Source organism: Haemaphysalis longicornis, unplaced genomic scaffold (genome assembly GCF_048455015.1).
Source record: "Haemaphysalis longicornis isolate Haplotype H1 unplaced genomic scaffold, Haemaphysalis longicornis Haplotype H1 scaffold_1, whole genome shotgun sequence".
NCBI classification, from domain to species: Eukaryota; Metazoa; Arthropoda; class Arachnida; order Ixodida; family Ixodidae; genus Haemaphysalis; species Haemaphysalis longicornis.
In genome coordinates this window covers 141,220,766-141,238,565 of record NW_027526203.1, presented here as the reverse complement: position 1 = coordinate 141,238,565, position 17,800 = coordinate 141,220,766, and the positions used below count along the sequence as shown (strand labels likewise).

At 48.4% G+C, this 17,800-nt stretch overlaps 1 protein-coding gene across 1 annotated transcript in view; it reads right to left on the bottom strand.

The window, feature by feature from the left end:
• The window catches only part of LOC144154925 (uncharacterized), a 53,121-nt gene extending 35,749 nt beyond the window's left edge, over positions 1–17,372 (bottom strand). Inside the window, exon 1 of the mRNA XM_077686043.1 lies at positions 17,213–17,372. Coding sequence (XP_077542169.1) covers positions 17,213–17,332 — 120 coding nt within the window. The 5' untranslated portion in view covers positions 17,333–17,372. The remainder of the gene's footprint in view (positions 1–17,212) is intronic.
• Positions 17,373–17,800: the final 428 nt, after the last annotated feature.

The window sequence follows — 17,800 nt, the reverse complement described above, 5'->3', positions numbered from 1 at the left end:
ATCGCTTGACGTGTATTCAAACGCCAACTCTGAAAGCACGAGGGCATTCGCGTTCGCACAGGCGCACAGGACCCAGTTCATTCTCGGCCACGGAAAGAAAATTAGCTGCGTGTTTAGAGAACAACGTTACGGTATGTGCCCCCGGGCAACTTTTTATTTTTCTCTTTGTTAGTAGGCCACTGGCCCCGCCTCGAAGGAATTCTAATCCCAAAACTTCTGGAGCACGTTAATCGCTTGACGTGTATTCAAACGCCAACTCTGAAAGCACGAGGGCATTCGCGTTCGCACAGGCGCACAGGACCCAGTTCATTCTCGGCCACGGAAAGAAAATTAGCTGCGTGTTTAGAGAACAACGTTACGGTATGTGCCCCCGGGCAACTTTTTATTTTTCTCTTTGTTAGTAGGCCACTGGCCCCGCCTCGAAGGAATTCTAATCCCAAAACTTCTAGAGCACGTTAATCGCTTGACGTGTATTCAAACGCCAACTCTGAAAGCACGAGGGCATTCGCGTTCGCACAGGCGCACAGGACCCAGTTCATTCTCGGCCACGGAAGGAAAATTAGCTGCGTGTTTAGAGAACAACGTTACGGTATGTGCCCCCGGGCAAATTTTTATTTTTCTCTTTGTTAGTAGGCCACTGGCCCCGCCGCGAAGAAATTCTAATCCCGAAGCTTCTAGAGCGCGTTAATTCCCTGACGTGTATGTAAAAGCCAACTCAGAAAGCACCAGCGCATTCGCGTTCGCACAGACTCCCTGGACTCAGTTCATTCTCGGCCGCGGGAAGAAAATAACCTGCCTGTTTAGAGAACAACGTTACGGTATGTGCCCCCGGATAACCCTTTATTTTTCTCTTTCTTAGTAGACCACTGGCCCCGCCGCGAAGAAATTCTAATCCCGAAGCTTCTAGAGCGCGTTAATCCCCTGACGTGTATGTAAAAGCCAACTCAGAAAGCACCAGCGCATTCGCGTTCGCACAGACTCCCTGGACCCAGCTCAGTTTCCGCCGCGGTAAAAAAAAAAAAATGCTGCGTGTTGAGAGAAGAATGTTACGGCATGTACCCCCGGGGAACTTTTGATTTTCTGCTGCACCGCCGTCCGGTGCAGCGGTGGCGTAGAGGTAGAGAGTAGAGGTATAGTATCCGCCTCGCGTGTAGAAAGACCGTGGTTCGAAAACCGGTGCCAAACAATCCCCCCCCCCCCCCAAAAAAAAAAAAAAACGCGCAATTATGGAATTGCAGTGGGGGCTTGGGGTGCGGCCTGACACCGGCGACCATTGCCGGTAACACACTCCTTCACCAGAGCAGGATTGGACACCCTGGTGTAGTAACGGCGACAACCTCCCATGAATACGCCAATTAACCCGCGGCCCGCAGTCTCCAGTGGCTGTGAAGCAACTGATCACGGCGGCGGTCAGACCTGTGACGCAGCAGAGGGTGCTACGAATATCTGGACCCGGACAGGCCACCATTGGAATCTGAACCTGGCAACGTTTAACACGAGAACCTTATCCTGTGAAGCGAGTCTAGAGGTGTTGTTGGAGGGATTAAAGGGCATCAAATGGGATATCATAGGGCTTAGTGAGGTGAGGAGAACAGGTGAAGCCTTTACGGTGCTGAAAAACGGACATGTTCTATGTTACCGTGGTCTAGAGGACAGAGGAGAACTGGGCGTGGGATTTCTAGTCAATAAAAGCATAGATGGCAACATAGAAGAACACTATAGCCTTAACGAAAGGGCAGCAGGTCTTATAATTAAGCTCAGTAAGAGGTACAAGCTCAAGGTGGTACAGGGCTATGCCCCCACATCCAGCCGTGACGACCAGGTAGTGGAACGCTTCTATGACGATGTAGAATCGGCAATGGCTAAAGTAAAAACACAGTATACCGTAGTTATGGGAGATTTCAAAGCTAAAGTAAGCAATCAGGCTGGAGACAAGGCAGTTGGTAACTATGGTCTGGGGTGTAGAAATAGCAGGGGGGACCTACTAGTTGAGTTTGCAGAACGGAATAACCTACGCATAATGAATACCTTCTTCTGTAAACGGGAGAGCCGGAGGTAGGCGTGGAGGAGTCCGAATGGGGACCATAAAAATGAAATAGACTTCACATTATGCGATAACCCTGGCGTCGTGAAGGATGTCGAAGTGCTCTGAAGGGTAAGGTGTAGTGGCCATCGTGTGGTAAGATCTCGAATTAAGCTAGATTTGAGGAGGGACCGTAACAAGCTAATACGAAAGAAGCTGATTAATGAGCTAACAGTAAGGCGTAAATAGAAAAATTCAGGATCGCGCTGCAGAACCGATACTCAGCTCGTACCGAGGAAGCCGAGCTTACGACACAGGATGCCAGCGACAACCTTACACGCATCATCACGGAGTGTGCAGTAGAAGTCGGGGGCACGATGGCTACTGGTAAACTTTCTCAGGAGACGAAAGATCTAATTAGGAAACGGCAAACCATGACAATCTCGACCCCAGCTGACAGAATAGAACTAGCGGAGCTTTCGAAGTTAATCAATAAGCGTAAGACAGCTGACATACGGAAGTATAATATGGAGAGGATCGAATACGCTGTAAAGAACGGCGGTAGCCTGAATGCAGTGAAGAGGCGTCTTGGCGTGGGGAAAAATCAGATGTATGCACTTAAAGATAAGCAAGGCAATATCACCACAAATAGAGATAACATAGTCACAGTGGCCGAGGAGTTCTATAGGGATCTGTACAGTAGCCGGGACATCCAGGATAATACCGAACGAGACAGTAGTTCAGAGGAAATAGACATCCCACCAGTAACGACCGAAGAAGTAAGGAAGGCTTTGAAAGAAATGAAAGGGGGCAAAGCACCAAGTGAGGATCAGATAACAGCAGACCTCTTGAAAGATGGCGGAGAAATTGTACTTGAAAAACTGTCAAACCTGTATACGCAATGCCTAATTACCGCAAGCGTACCGGAATCTTGAAAGAACGCGAATATCTTCCTAATACATAAGAAAGGTGACATGAACGACCTGAAAAATTACAGGGCGATCAGCTTACTTTCAGTCGTCTACAGGGTACTTACCAAGGTAATCGCTAACAGAATTTCTGCAACCTTAGCTTTCAGTCAACCTACAGAATAAGCAGGGTTCCGTAAAGGTTATTCAACCATGGACCATATTCATATGATCAATCAGGTGACAGAGAAGTGCGCTGAGTATTCTGAACCGCTATATATAGCCTTCATAGATTATGAGAAAGCATTTGACTCGGTCGAAACCCTAGCAGTTATTCAGGCATTACGGAACCAGGGGGTAAATGAGCATTATGTAAAAATAGTAGAGAATATCTACAATGGGTCCACAGCTACCATCATCCTCCATAAGGAGAGAAGTAAAATACCTATAAGGAAGGGCGTCAGACAAGGAGACACAATCTCTCCAATGTTATTCACAGCATGTTTACAAGAGGTATTCAGAACGTTGGATTGGGAGCAGGTGAGTGTAAGGGTTAATGGAGAATACCTCAGTAACCTCGGATCTGCTGATGACGTTGCCTTCCTAAGTAACTTGGGGGACGAATTGCAAACCATGCTTTCTGCAATAGTAGAACCGGGGGCCTGAAAATTAATATGCAGAAAACTAAAATAATGATCAATAACCTCGGGACAGAACAGCAGTTTAGGATAGGGGGCGAGATAGTGGAAGTGGTAAAAGAATATATCTACTTAGGCCAAGTTGTGACCCCGGATGCCAACCATGAGGCAGAGATAATTAGAAGGATAAGAATGGGGTGGAGTGCATACGGCAGACATCCTCAGATAATGAATATCAGCCTACCATAGTCCATGAAGAAGAAAGGGTATGACAGCTGCATCTTACCGGTACTCACCTACGGGGCAAAAACTTGGAGGCTCACTAAAATGGTTCAACTTAAATTGAGAACGACTCAGAGGGCAATGGAACGGAAAATGATAGGTGTAACATTAAGGGATGAGAAGAGAGCGGAGTGGGTTAGAGAACAAACGCGTGTTAAGGTCATATTAGTAGAAATTAAGAAGAAGAAATGGACGTGGGCAGGACATGTAATGCGGAGGCAAGATAACCGTTGGTCATTAAGGGTAACAGAGTTGGTCCCTAGAGAAGGCAAGAGTAGAAGGGGGCGGCAGAAAGTTAGATGGGCGGATGAGATAAAGAAGTTTGCAGGGATAAATTGGTCATAGTTGGCACAGGACCGGGGTAATTGGAGAATAATGGGAGAGCCTTTGCCCTGCAGTGGGCGTAGATAGCCTGGTGATGATGATGATGATGATGATGACTATGTAAAGAGCGAAACCGCGATCGGGAGGCGTGCGTACCTGCCGCTGTGTTGGCCTTGAAGTCAGCTCCGCGCGATATTACGGGCGTTAGCCGTGCGAGGCTTGTATATGACCGGGGAAAGAGAATGAGTTTCGAATGACGAAACTAGCCTGTGGGGAAGAGCTAGTTGTAACGCTGCATTCTTCGTTTCCCCGTTCGGAACATTCCGTCCCGTCATGTTCAGCTTCGGTCTCAAACACGCGCCGTATTACTTTTCGAAAATAGTGGATCGGTGTTTCGTGGCCGGTCGTAGTACGCGCTCCATTACCTCGACGATGTCGCCAGCTTTTCTAGCACATGGTGGGAGCTTGTAGAGCACTTCGAGTATTGCAGAGCAGGCTCAGAGAAGCAGGCCTGACAGTAAAAGCGCAGAAGTGACGTGACTAAGGCAGGTGGCAGCGATAGCGCGGCCGACGCAGACCGGAGGAAATCAAAGTAGCCGCAGTCGTTAACTATCGCCGACCAACCGCATAGTCAAAGATTACTCCACACGGGCTAGTCCTTTACTGATGCTCTTAGAAAGACGAAGCTAGTTAAGGTGAAATGGGGCACAGAGAAGAAGGACGCCTTTCCAACGCTGAAACGAGCCTTGAGCGAGGAGCCAGTTCTAACGATCCCCGACTTGTCCAAGGGTTTCGTGATTCAGTGCGATCCAGCGATAGTGGAATGGGAGCTGTACTTAGCCAAGATGAAGCGAATGGTCGGGAACGACCAGTTTTGTGCTTCAGCCGCAAGCTAACTTGCAGGGAAAAGGCTTAAGTACATCCGAAAAGGAATGTGGCTGCGTTGTGTGGGCAGTGCAGAAGTTTGCGTGCTATGTAGCCGGTAACGCTAACGCAGACGCACGAAGCCGTGCGTTCTAAGTAGGGCTGCCTTCGTCCTCGCCGTGTCATTCATTTCAAATCTTCGTGAACAGCTTTTAGCTTAACAGGTATATGGGAGCAAAATTATTGCCTTCATTTGCTGCCTCAGTTGATTGTTTCTGCACCGCGGGACTTCAAATAATCAATCTTAGTTATGATCATTTCCTGTCGTGTGTTACGTTTGACACACAGTCTGACTTCTCATTTTAAGAGTCTTCCATCCCGCATGGGGTCTCTTTGTGTAGAGGGTCCAAATTGGGGGATTATGTTAGGAGAGTTTATGTTTTTGGAGTCTGGTGTTCTGACGGAGGACAGAGGGTGCTTGCTTGAGCTGGGTGTTGCCTGTTGTCGGCCGGTTCTTTGCAAGCTGCAAAACGATGGGCAACCGGTGCTGAGAAACGAGACCGGAAGAGCCTGGCGAAGCTGGTCGACGCACCTGGGCAGCACGGCGATGTACCTGTGATCCGGACCGGGCTGGTGGTACCTGTTCGTGGAAACGAGCGTGGTGGAGCAGCCCGTTTCCTGAAGCGGGAGGTCTTGGATGTGCCTGGCGAACGAGCGCGCACGGCATCCGAGCCACGTGGAGGCAGCTCGTCCAGCTGGCACATTGTCTGGCGGCGGGGGTGCTGTTCAGCCAGAGCGTCCGGCCCCAATTCGTTGCACGGGGCAACGCCCCAACACCGGGGCCGAATCCCGCCTCGTCCAAACCGGACCAAACCACCCGCGGCCGACGGGCCAGACTTGGAGCGCCGCAGAGTCGTTTCTCCTTTTGCGTCGTGGCGGCGGGGCCGAATCCTGCCCCGGGTGAACAACCGGCCACCGACAGGCCACACCGGCCTGGAGGCGGCGTCACGGAGACTACTTGGGCGTCGCCTTCCCTTTCCCCATCGCGGCGGTCGGCTGACCCAACCCCTTCGCCTCCATTCGTGGGATTTCAAACTTCGGCCAGAGAGGGTCCTGATTGGAGCGATTCGAACTTCTCGGGGCCACAGCGGACTTCACGGGGTATAAAACAAGCCCGGAGGCACTTATGGTAGGCAGTCTTCGGCGGCACCGAGTGGAAACGTGCTGACGCCTTTCTGCGAGTCATGTAACGCTGTTGTTACCTTTGTACATACTGTATATAAATGCTGCTTCAACTTTTCGTAGGTTCGAGAACTTCTTCGCTCTGCTCTCCGCCGCGTCAATAGCGGACGGAGCAAGGCAGCGACGCTACACCGTTGGCTGCGGCGAGCGGGACCAGCCCCAAATGCGTTCAACCACCGTCGACATCTTCCCGTAGGGGAACCCTGAGTACCACACCCCCACTGCGCATGCCTGGCCAGGCACCGCTGATGAAGATTGTGGCAGGATGCCCCTAAAGATTGGCCAACCAAAGAATCCATCACGAGATAGCTTCGCGTTCAACCACCGTCGTCATCTTCCGGTAGGGGAACCCTGCGAGGCATTCCTCCTCTCCTCTACGAAGCTCCTCATTACGCAACGAATGGCAACACCTGCGGCTCCGCATGCGATAATGCGAAGCGGCTTAGGGTTAGAGACGCGACGGTAGCCGCTGCATACTCCGCGGGGGGCGCCACTGTAGCTCCGCGGTATAAATGACGCGCGCACGCGCTCCGCTCCCCTCATTCTTCTCTCGCAACGCCGCGATCGAACTGATAACTAATGGCAACTTGAGTCGACCCAATGGCTGCTTCGCATACTATTCAGGGTTCCCCTCCGGGAAGATGGTGAAATTTTTTTTTCAATGGGCTGCACATTTTATTGTTCCCCTCCGCGGCTAACCCGTATCCCTCGGAGCTTTGGGGTGGCCCATTTGTGAACTTGTCTGTTTCACAGCGTAAAGGTCGCGGGTGCGATTGCCAGGACCTCCCTGAACATATTTTTTCCTTGAGGCGTCGGGAGTTTTGGGTAAGACAGACGGATTTGCGTGGGCCTAAACGGCTTTGATGTTAGAAAGCTCGAGTTGGCACGCAGTGCGCCACACACCTATAACAAAACGTGCCAGATAGGAATTTTCACAAGTATAATGGCCAAATGGGTTAATTTTGAAGTGTAAAAATTTAATACACGTAACAACCAATTTAGGCGCCGATAGCGTACAAAAGCCGTTCCATCTCGCCTTCCAAGGCCGCCTCAATACGAGATGGGAAGGCAAATGCTCATATGGGTTTGTGTATTTGGAAATAAGTGATGAAAGAACGCAAAAGGCGATACGCTAACCTATGACAACGCCCCTCCCCATATTAAACCCAACAGAAACCAATTAAAGTATCGCCGCCGCATGAAACCAAAAGAAACGAATCAGGGTAAAAAACGCTTCCCGTGGTCGGAATCTAACTTGTCCCCCTCGCGTTATGCAGCCGGCTTCTATCTGATTGCGTTTGTGGTGTGATCTCTCGCGTGCTGTTCTCTTCACTGGTTCACGTGCATCCACGGCGGAAGTGGGGAGCACAGACACCGAGATCGCGCTCCGACGCCGAGTTCGCGAATCCGCTTGCCGCGACTTCTAGCACGTGCTAGTGCGGTATACTTTGGGAGAGATGTGAAAGCCTGTGCACAAAACAATCCGGGCCTGCCAGTCATGGCAAACTTGCCTCGGCAAGTTCGGAAATCCACATGAGGTGCAAAACCCGGGTCTTCGACGAAGGGAGAGGTTCCTGCAGCTCTGCCGCTTTTCCAGCCTTCCACCAACTAGTGGAAGCTCTGCAAATTTGTTTATTGAAGGTCTAAGTGCACAGCGAAGGAGAAGAGCCTTAAGGACAGCAGGAGCAAGATAGAAAGCCGCTCCCGGAGCCGTTCGAAAAGGCACATGGCCACCTCAATCAATCTCCACCGAAAGACGACGAATTTCTTGCGCTACCTAGCTCAGAGCAACAACTTCCGAAGTCGTTGGGTTCCAAAACTGATTATGCGACGTTCGCATCCGCAGCGAGCGCTCCTTCAACCACGGACATGTTTAAGAGCATAACGGCCATGCGCCGTCTTATAGACAGTACTAGAGAACAACTCGAGGTGCTTCTGAAACAGCACGCACCGGCGTTGAAACAGGGACAGGAAGAGCAGAAACATCAATTGCAAAGCCCGCTTCGGGACACTCAGGTGGAGGAAAAGCAACTCGCTACTAAAGACAGCCAAGCTCAAGCAACCGAATGTCGAATCAAAGAGACTCAACGCAATAACCTCATGCAAGAACAAAAACAGCGACCATTCCAAAGGGTTCATTCTACACCACCCACGACAGTACACCATAGCCAGAGACCAAATCAACCTGGGCAGCCTGAACCATATAGAGCGGCAACACGGACGCTAAGTGCTCCAACGCCACATAACCTCTAAATGGTAACGAAGCTGTCAGCGCTGCTGGCTACAATTCTCAAGCGCAAAACAACCGAATCGACATCTATAACGACCGACTTACCCAATTAGAACGCATCCTCACCGAAGTGGTCAAAAAGATAGATGATTTGGACAGCACAATTCGTAAAAACAAATGAAGGAAGTGTAGCAGGTCATGGTATTCGCGTGAAGACCACGATCGAATCACACTATAATACCTTTGTCACACGGGCGCTTTCAATCCGGAATGAAGCGAAGTGCGATTTACTTTTTGAGCGCTCTCGACACATCGCCGCTGCTACATCGCACGTTTCAATCCCGATTGAAAAGTCACATCGTTTGTCCTCACGTACGCCAGCTGCCGCCGAACATATATTTCGCGGCCAGCGCCTGGTAACTTTGCACGGTCATAGGTATAGGTAACTATTAAATGTTATCCCACGTTTATTTGAGTGAAGTTATTTGTTACAACTTGCGGCGTTAGTGGAAGTTGTCCCTTTCTGTGTCATTACTTAGCGGGGACGAGGGTATGAACGGTTTCGTCCGATCGCGCATGGAGATCTGATTCCCGCTTGGAGAATCAGCGTTTAGTTTGAACGGGATCGGGATCGATCGTGATGAACTGCCGCGTGCGTAGCAGCGCTCGATCCGGATTGAGCTCGATCCGGATCGACACAATCGTGACTGAAAGGGCCCCTGGCACATAGGTATAAGGTCATAAAGCGGAATTGCCGCAGCCAGCGCGCCAATACAGAGAAACTGGGAGAGCGACTTCGATTAACGAAAACTACGCCAAATGCCCTACTTCTTCAACAGAATCGCGGAGCAGCACCCAGATTTCCTGGGTATAAAGGTTACGTTCAACCTACTATTCTTCATGACAGCAACTGTAAACAAATCGCTCAGGCTCCCGTTTTTGTGCGGGAGGATATATGCCACTATCAATTAGGCACCACTGCCAACTGTACCAAAACACACGAAATCGTAGCCGTGCGGCTGGAATTGAACATTCCCCAGAAAGCGATCGCTGTGTCTGTATAATTACGGCCCGAAACCGCGCGTGCGCGAAGGGGGGACTTTACGTGGATACCGCAGCTGCGCTCCCTCTTACCTAGTGATGGAATATTGATCGCAGGTGACTTCAATGCAGCAAACACCCTTTGGGGTTACCGTCACAATGTGCCAAGAGGTACTGAACTAGAACGTCAAATGACTAGAAACGCACTCCACGCCTCGTCCAAAGAAGTTGAACTCCCCGAAAAACTCCAAGCCTAGGACAAACATTTTCTCAGCTTGTTGCAAATGCGCACACGATTGCAGCAGCAGTTTCCGAGGAATGGCAGTGCTCAGAAGGACCTGCTTAAGGGGCGACATAAAACGGCTCCGATAAGACGCCACGCCAAAGTTCCAATGCGCGAAAAGTGGAGAGAGCACTGTGCGTTCTTGAATCGTAAGACTGCTTTCAGCACTCTGCGGCGCACCTTCAAGGCACTCCAAGACAAGGTCAACACGCCTCACATAGTTCAAACGCTGGTGCTTACACAAACTACGGGGTGATCAAAATTAAGTTGGCAGGTTTTTTGAAATTTGGCGCTTAGCTTTACGTGGAGACCATCTCTACAGTGAAGCTATTCGCCCAGGGGGACACATAATTATGTGGTAGTTATTGATGTCGGTGGCTTAATAAACTAAAATTGAACAATTAACTTTTTAGTGGCCGCCGTAAGCAGCCTTGCTTGTATTAAAAAGTTAGATGCAATAGTGTTTCACCGCACTTTCATGTCGCAGACTTCTTCTAGCTCATCCGTACTCCGAGATATCGAGCAGCGAAGTTTAATTGCCGTTCACATGATTTCTAACGCGAGACAGTGACGATCGCACAAAGTTCCTCCTTTTTGTTCTGTGTTTCGATAGCGGTTCCGTCTACTGCAGATTGAGATAACGCCAGCCAAGACTGAAAGGGTGCCAGTTATCACTTTTGTCTCTGGATCCACGTCATTGTCAAACTAAAAACCGTACACAGTAGGCACGTGAAAAAAGGGAATAGCTTTTCGGTGGTATTTGCTGTCTAGCATGCGTAATCATGCAGACGGCAATTAAATTTCGCAGTTCGAGACCTCAGAGTACGAATGCGCTAGAATTCTGCCAAATGAAACTGCGTAGAAACAAGATAGTGTCTAACTCTTTAATACACACATGCCTGCTCACTGAAGCCGCTAAAAAGTTAATTATTGAATTTTAGTACATTAATTGCCCCCGAAATCAATAATTACGACCTTATTATGTGTCTCCTTGGGCGCATAACCTCACTGTAGAGGTGGTCTCCACGTAAAGGCAAGCGCCTAATTTAAAAAAAAAACCTGTGGATTGGCTTAACTTTGATCACCCTGTATACAAATTGATGATATTAAAAATTTGCAGCACACTGTATCGCCCACAACCCACTGCACCCCCACATGAATCCCTGCACTCGCCCCAGCGTGACCTTGTCGAAGGTGATCCTACGGAAAGCCTCTTCAATCTAGCGGAACTAATCACAGCCCTTGATCAAGTCCGCATGAAGTGTGCGGCTGGTAAGGACGACATTACCTGGACTGCCCTCCGCAACCTCCGCGAAAGTGGAAAGGGAGCTCTTTTTAGGTCTATCAACGACATTTGGGTCAACGGCCTATAACCCTCCAACCTCAGACATGCTGTAGTAACTCCGATACCGAAGCCGGATAAGCCCACCGCCGACATGGCCCACCTACGGCCGGTATACCTGACGCCCACTATCAGCAAACTAATGTAACATATCTTAAATCGGCGTAAACAATAGTTACAAGAATGCACATCCTTCTTCCATCCAGCCCAAACTAAATTTTGTCTAAGCAGAGCACGCAGGACAGCCTCTTCCTGCTTACAAGGGTACTCTGCAAGCACAGGAAGGCACAACCTCACATCATGGTGGCGGTGGACCTAAGGAAAGTTTTTGACCCGGCATCACAAAGAGGCTATACTCAGCAGCATGAAAAAAGCTGACCCTGGTAAAAGGACGGTCAACTTTATCAAGACCTTCCTCCACCATCACACTTTAAAAGTGAGAACAGGCATGTCTGATCCTCAAACACACATCCACGATATAGGTGTACCCCAAGGCTCGGCCATTTCACCGGTACTATTTATGGTTGTCATGCGTTCAGGAGCCACAACCTTAGAGGAAGAGTCTACGTTCCACTTTACTTTTTACGCAGACGACATTACGGTGTCGACGAAAGCGAATGATTACGAAAGTACAGAAATAGCTTGCAAGGAGCTGCAAAATGCGTTACTTATTATTGAATGAACTATTGATCATACTGGAATGCAAGTATCACCAGAAAAGACGCAATTTTTAACAGTACGTGGGTCCTCCATGGAGTGAGCCACAGTGTCCCTGACGTTGCGTCACCTTAAGCAACCTGCTTCCGCTTGCAAAAAGATACTCGGTGTTCTGATCAGCTCCAAAGGCGGCGCGGATGTGTGGCTTCAGTAGTTGACGCAGACGTGGAAGAAAACTATCCACCTTATAAAAAGAATCTCCAACAAATTCGGAGGAGCGACGCAAGATATCGCACATCTTTGTAGAAACCACACTGACTTCCAGAGCATGCTACGAGGGCATGAATTTCCACCTAACACACCTCAGAATATCGAAAGCCTATACCTGCAAGCTCTTCGTGTGATTACTGGACTTTACACATACAGCCAATTTCCTCAATTAAATGACATCATTGCACAGAGCGCTCGCAAAGAAAATGCAAGACGCGTTTTAACTGCACAAGGCCACTGTCTCCTTCAGCACGACGACAGAACTTTCAGACCAGCTCACTTCGAGGGGACAATACCTCCGTGGGGAGACACGATCGACACAGCCCGCGGTCCTCTTCCCACAAAGGTAACGACAACAACCTAAGTTCATCAGAGGGCCACCAAAGCGCTAGCAGCTTCCCCGCTGCAAACTTAAGAGTAAACCATCTTCGTGAATGGCGCCATAAGGGAAGACCGACGGTTATTCGCAATGGCCTCCACTGAAATGCAGCGAACTGTATGTATAGAACGCTTCACCACGACCGAGGCGATGTCTACAATCGCGCTTTAATTACAAGTCATCCTCATTGGAATGAAGACGTTGACATCTATAAAAACATAAAAGGCAGTAATACCTACAGAAAACTTGGAAGCTCTAAGGACACTAGGGGCCCATCTAAGCGAAATTCAACACCTCATGATACAAAAGAGTGGAGCAAAAATTTACACCATCTTCCCGCGAGGGGAACCATGGGGTAGATGCAACGCATCGGGGGTTGCCGTTGCGTTTCCGTTATGTTAGCGATGTCAGCGTGTGGATTGCTGTTGTTGTGTATCCTATTTACGCAGCATGTTCACCCCCGATGCGTCGCATCTACCCCATGGTTCCCCTCCCGGGAAGATGGTGTAAATTTTTAACCGAGCGCAAGCTGAGCGCTAACGCACAGCTGGCACGGCGACGGGAGCGAGCGCAGCCGAGTGCAAGCTGCGCGCTGACCGCGCTGACGCACAGATGGCGCTGCGGTGAGAGCGGCGGAGCGCGCAGCTGCCGCGGCGAGGAAAATGGGGGAGGGATGCGGACTACGCCGCGACAACGACGCGGGACAAGGCGAGTTAAAGAGATGCGTTGTATCTAAAACAATTCGCCATAGCCGCAATATTGAAGTTTACAAAAGGTGGGTTCCACAGTGGCAACACGGGCCATGAATACGAGCCACAGGCGGAAGAAAAATGAGTGACACTGAAGCAAATCGGCAAGGAGGAGCTCAAAACTACCGTTCTCAAATTGGAGCATCCCGTAACGCGCAACATTCCGTGGGTGGCCCAAGTGCCCGTAACCAAAGCACGGACTGGCTACGCCATCGCGGACGATATAGCGGCACGTAGGATGCAGTACAAGCAACAACAAAAACGCGCAAATTCCCCCTGACAAGCTCCTTTGCCATCAATGTTACAGAGAACCATCGACGATTAGCCATCTACTGTGGTCTTGCCTGGAACTGGAGCATATCCGAGGCAAACGCAAGCTTTCGTGAGTACGATGCCTCAACGAGTGGCTCCACCCAAAGAACCAAGTGGAAGCCACGCTGGTCACAATGTGAGCCTTCGCCAAAAAGGCACACCTCGTGACAAGGACCTAAAAATGTGTTTTATCTTTCCTTGCTTTCCCCCTTTCCCTCTTCGGCAATAGCGCCATCCTTGTGAAATAACAATCGCCAGTCATTTACTGCAGGCCTTTCACACACATGTACAACATAAAAATAACCACACCCTGCATGTGGTACCGCACACACCAACATAAAGCTACCAGCCGTCACTCTTGCTTGGTTTTGTCATTTGACCGTCACTATAGTGTAGCAATGGCTCTACGAAATGCAACCAATATGGTACTGGCTCCTGGACTCTCTCCCTCCGCACCCCCCCCCACATCCCCCCCCCCCCCAATGAACTGCGTGACACTTTCCCGGAGAAACTGCCGCGCCGATCGGGCATCCACGAAGCCATGAAGCTAAAACATGCGTGCCCGCCATATGCTGTGAAGGCCCAGGAGGATTATTCAATCGTAGGGGACACATTCGTTATTGTCTGTGGATAAATACCGTATACAATGTGGGTTAAGTAGAAAGTTTCTGTGTAGAGTTCACCGCATCACACCCCACCACTTAACCGTCATCCATTAGTGCATGAAAACGTGTTCTATGTTCGCTGGTTGTTTACAAAGTGGGTATTCAGTGCCACACGTTATATAAAACCGTTTTTCTTTTAACCAAGTTCGCCCAGTAAGTGTTCCCGAATGACGTTTGAAGAAAAAAGACTTCACCCCAGATTGTACAGATATACTCTTGAGTTTCTCAATACCCCCTGCCCTGGGCCTCCACCGTACACTTCTCTGTATCGTGGTACCGGAAACCGACTGTCACACACATCTTTTGATAATATTCTACGTGACATTGTACTCGAATATTCCAGAGAAGCGAGTTCACAGAAACCAGACCGACACGACACTTCTTTAAATTACCCCAAAATCTTGACCTGCTTGTGCAAACTGCCCACAACAAATTCCAGCAGCGATTGAGAGAGCCACACCCGAGAAAGTATTCGCAAAAAAAGGATCTCTTTTATCCCGAAGAAAAAGGAACTTGTTCACCACTGCCCGACGAACTGGTGGGCCATTCTAAGACCACCCTCCTTGAAGCATCGAAAAAGGCTATCCCTACTGCACCTTTCCCAAGTGGATGACCATATAAACACAGCCAATTCTCGGTGCATTTTTTCGTATTCACACGAGAGCAATGCAACATTTGGATCACGTACCACGCTTTGGCAACCGAAAATAAATTGCACACGGTGGGTTTCGGAAATATCAACAGAAAAGCCCGTTTGTGCTTTTCACCACAGTTGCGTCTATCCTGTGTTCGGGCACGCCAATACAGTTCGCTGTCCTGGTCGCACTCCAGTGGCCTCAATTTTGTCACGTTGGCATGACGACACACATAATAGCGAGGATCACACCGACGAGCATGAGCCACAAGATTGCGGGGAGATCCTGGATTCAAGATTTGAGAAGCTATTGCAGCTTTCAACATACTGCGCAGTTACGTTACTCCTGAAAGTCAGGCTGCAAGTAGTGTGCCGTTCCAGAAGATGGAGAGTGGTGTGGCGCTCTCCAGCGAGCGGGAAAAAGGGCAAGCCTCCATCCTTTATATCTTTTACGTTTGTGAAGCCACAATGTACAAATGAAGGCATTTAAGTAAAAATGGACACTTTTAATTTTATTTCACAAGTGTTCCTCACAGCTGTTTTTCCCTGGTTCTCACGTTCGCTTTCCTCAGTCCGGTAAAAAAACGTATGAAGGGGGTTTCACGAATATCCTAATATTTTTAATGACAGAGGTATATTATATTCTTCTCATTATATGGGAGTTGTAGCAGAATACGCCCCGGCTGATACCTATTTGGCAGAGGATTTATTTATTGTGATGGGATCGGCATGATAACGTGTGCAAGGTATTTGTACGCTTCATGGGCTGAGGAGGGTTTTCCAGCATGTGTATAAATATTACTTTAGATTTATACGTACCTATTTAGGGCTATGGAAAAGCTTTTTTTTTATTTTTGTTCCTCAAGCACTTTTGCAGCTGTTCTGCCGGCCCAGTGAACACGACTCTGCCGTTCGCAATCCTCGGGTGGCTCAGGTATTTTCTGTTATTGCGGGACTTCCTCCTTTCCCAGCCGAGCTTACTGAATTCAGACACACTGCGAAGAATTTTGCTGACATGTTATCCACTTGTCGTACTCTTGTCTCTCATAAGGAACATTCCGCTTTTTTGTCGAAGTTTATTTTGCCGGTACATCTTTTATATATGTCGGCTAGGGATGTTAAATACGACTTCTCTGATCCGTGCAAGTTTGTGCTACCAGATCTCGGGGGATTTTATGAATCAAAGGCTTTCTCATGGTCTACAAATGCCGTGTAAATGGATTCAATAACTTCATTAACATTAACACTTAGCATTTAGTCCTTTTTTTCCATGTTCAGGTGGTTTCTTCTTAACTTAATATGCGCCAACTAGCCCAGCAACAAACTCTCCGGATTCATTACACTCCGGCAGTTTTTCTATTACTTGATTGATGACATAAATATGACCGATTGTTGAGTATTCCTTTGTAATCCTACTGTGTACTCTCGGTTGTTGAAAATCTAGGCTGCCACTAATGCCGTTAGTTATTAACTTTATACGTTGAAGGCTTTCAGGTGGCGTTAGTGAGATCTAATATCAGATTCGTACGAATATTAACATTCACAGTGTCAGATTGTTATGCTGCCCCTTATGTCCTCTTTGTCGGACTGCGTGTTAGTTTTTACGTCGCAGAGAATTGTGAAATATATGTTGTTGCAAGCAAGGCTGTACTGCGCATTTGTGATAGACACAATAAATTCAGGAAGATGCTGAAATTCTGGTCTGTATATTCCGAGCGATGCAAGGGCACAAGGTGCCTAGATGATTGCAGGTGTTCTATCAGCGGATTGCTCGCGTCGCCAAAATGGGTCATCATATATTTATGTCCAGAATGACCTAAAACTAATCTAGAACTATGGCGATGATGATCGTGGTTGATGGTAGCGATGATGATGATGACGGTCAGCAGCCATGGTCCCGGGGCTGGTCGTATCAGCGCAGTCTATCTAGGCTCGCTAATTAGGATTTTGAGACGTAAATGTTCAGCAGTGCGGCACGATTGAATCGAAATATGTGAAAGGTCCAATCAGGCGAAGCGGCAAATGATTTTAAATATGCGAAAGGTCCAACCTTGGAAAGGCAGAAAACAAATTTAAGAAATTCTACATTGAATGGGAGTCCAAATATTACTATAAAGAACGAAACGGCGCGTGCCGGTAGTTACAACTTGAACATATTTCCACAAAGTACAGAGGTATAAATAGAGCGTGCTTGCATCGCCGAGTTCAATCGAGTATAATATTTTTTGCAGATAGCATTAATCTCCTGTATGCTGCTTCAAAATGCGTATAAATCTTGTTTTATTTTTGCAGAAGCAAGATTTTTTGTCTGTGAATGGTGACACATATCGTAAGCAAGTATTAATGCATCCTAAAAAAATGCTCCTCACCTTCCACGCATCTCCATGCGTCCGAATTTCTCGGTGTCTAGAAAACTCTTGTCCAGTCGGCGCGTACTGCACTGCTGCGGCCACAGATATCAACACAAGGGAGAATATGCGTTTCGGCATTTTCCTCGCATTCAATGCTTCTGTATTGCAGCCGAAAGTATGGCTAGGCAAGTGCTTGAGTGCTCCGGGATTTCTCCCGCGACTGAACAAACAAACTCGATGACATTTAAATTCTGTGGAAGAAACTTTTTTTTTTTGCTGCCGTCATCTAAACGCATCTCCTGGAATGCTTCTTGCAAATGCTTTTTTAAAGCTGCCAAAACAAAACAGAACATTCATATGAAAAGTTTTTCCGTTAAGAATAGCGGGGAACAAGGTTAATAAAGCGGGTTTTCTTAGTGAGACCGATGGCTTTCTGTCAACAAATTTATGCATTTCCTCATAGACCGGTTGGTCGACCAAAAAGCTCTGTCTTGATACCGTGCATTCATTGTGTCAAAACGGTTACTCGAAAATCACGAGAAAGGAACGGTTCTAAATAAGACCATACGCGCATCGGTCCTTATGAAGGGGTGTACAATCACATGC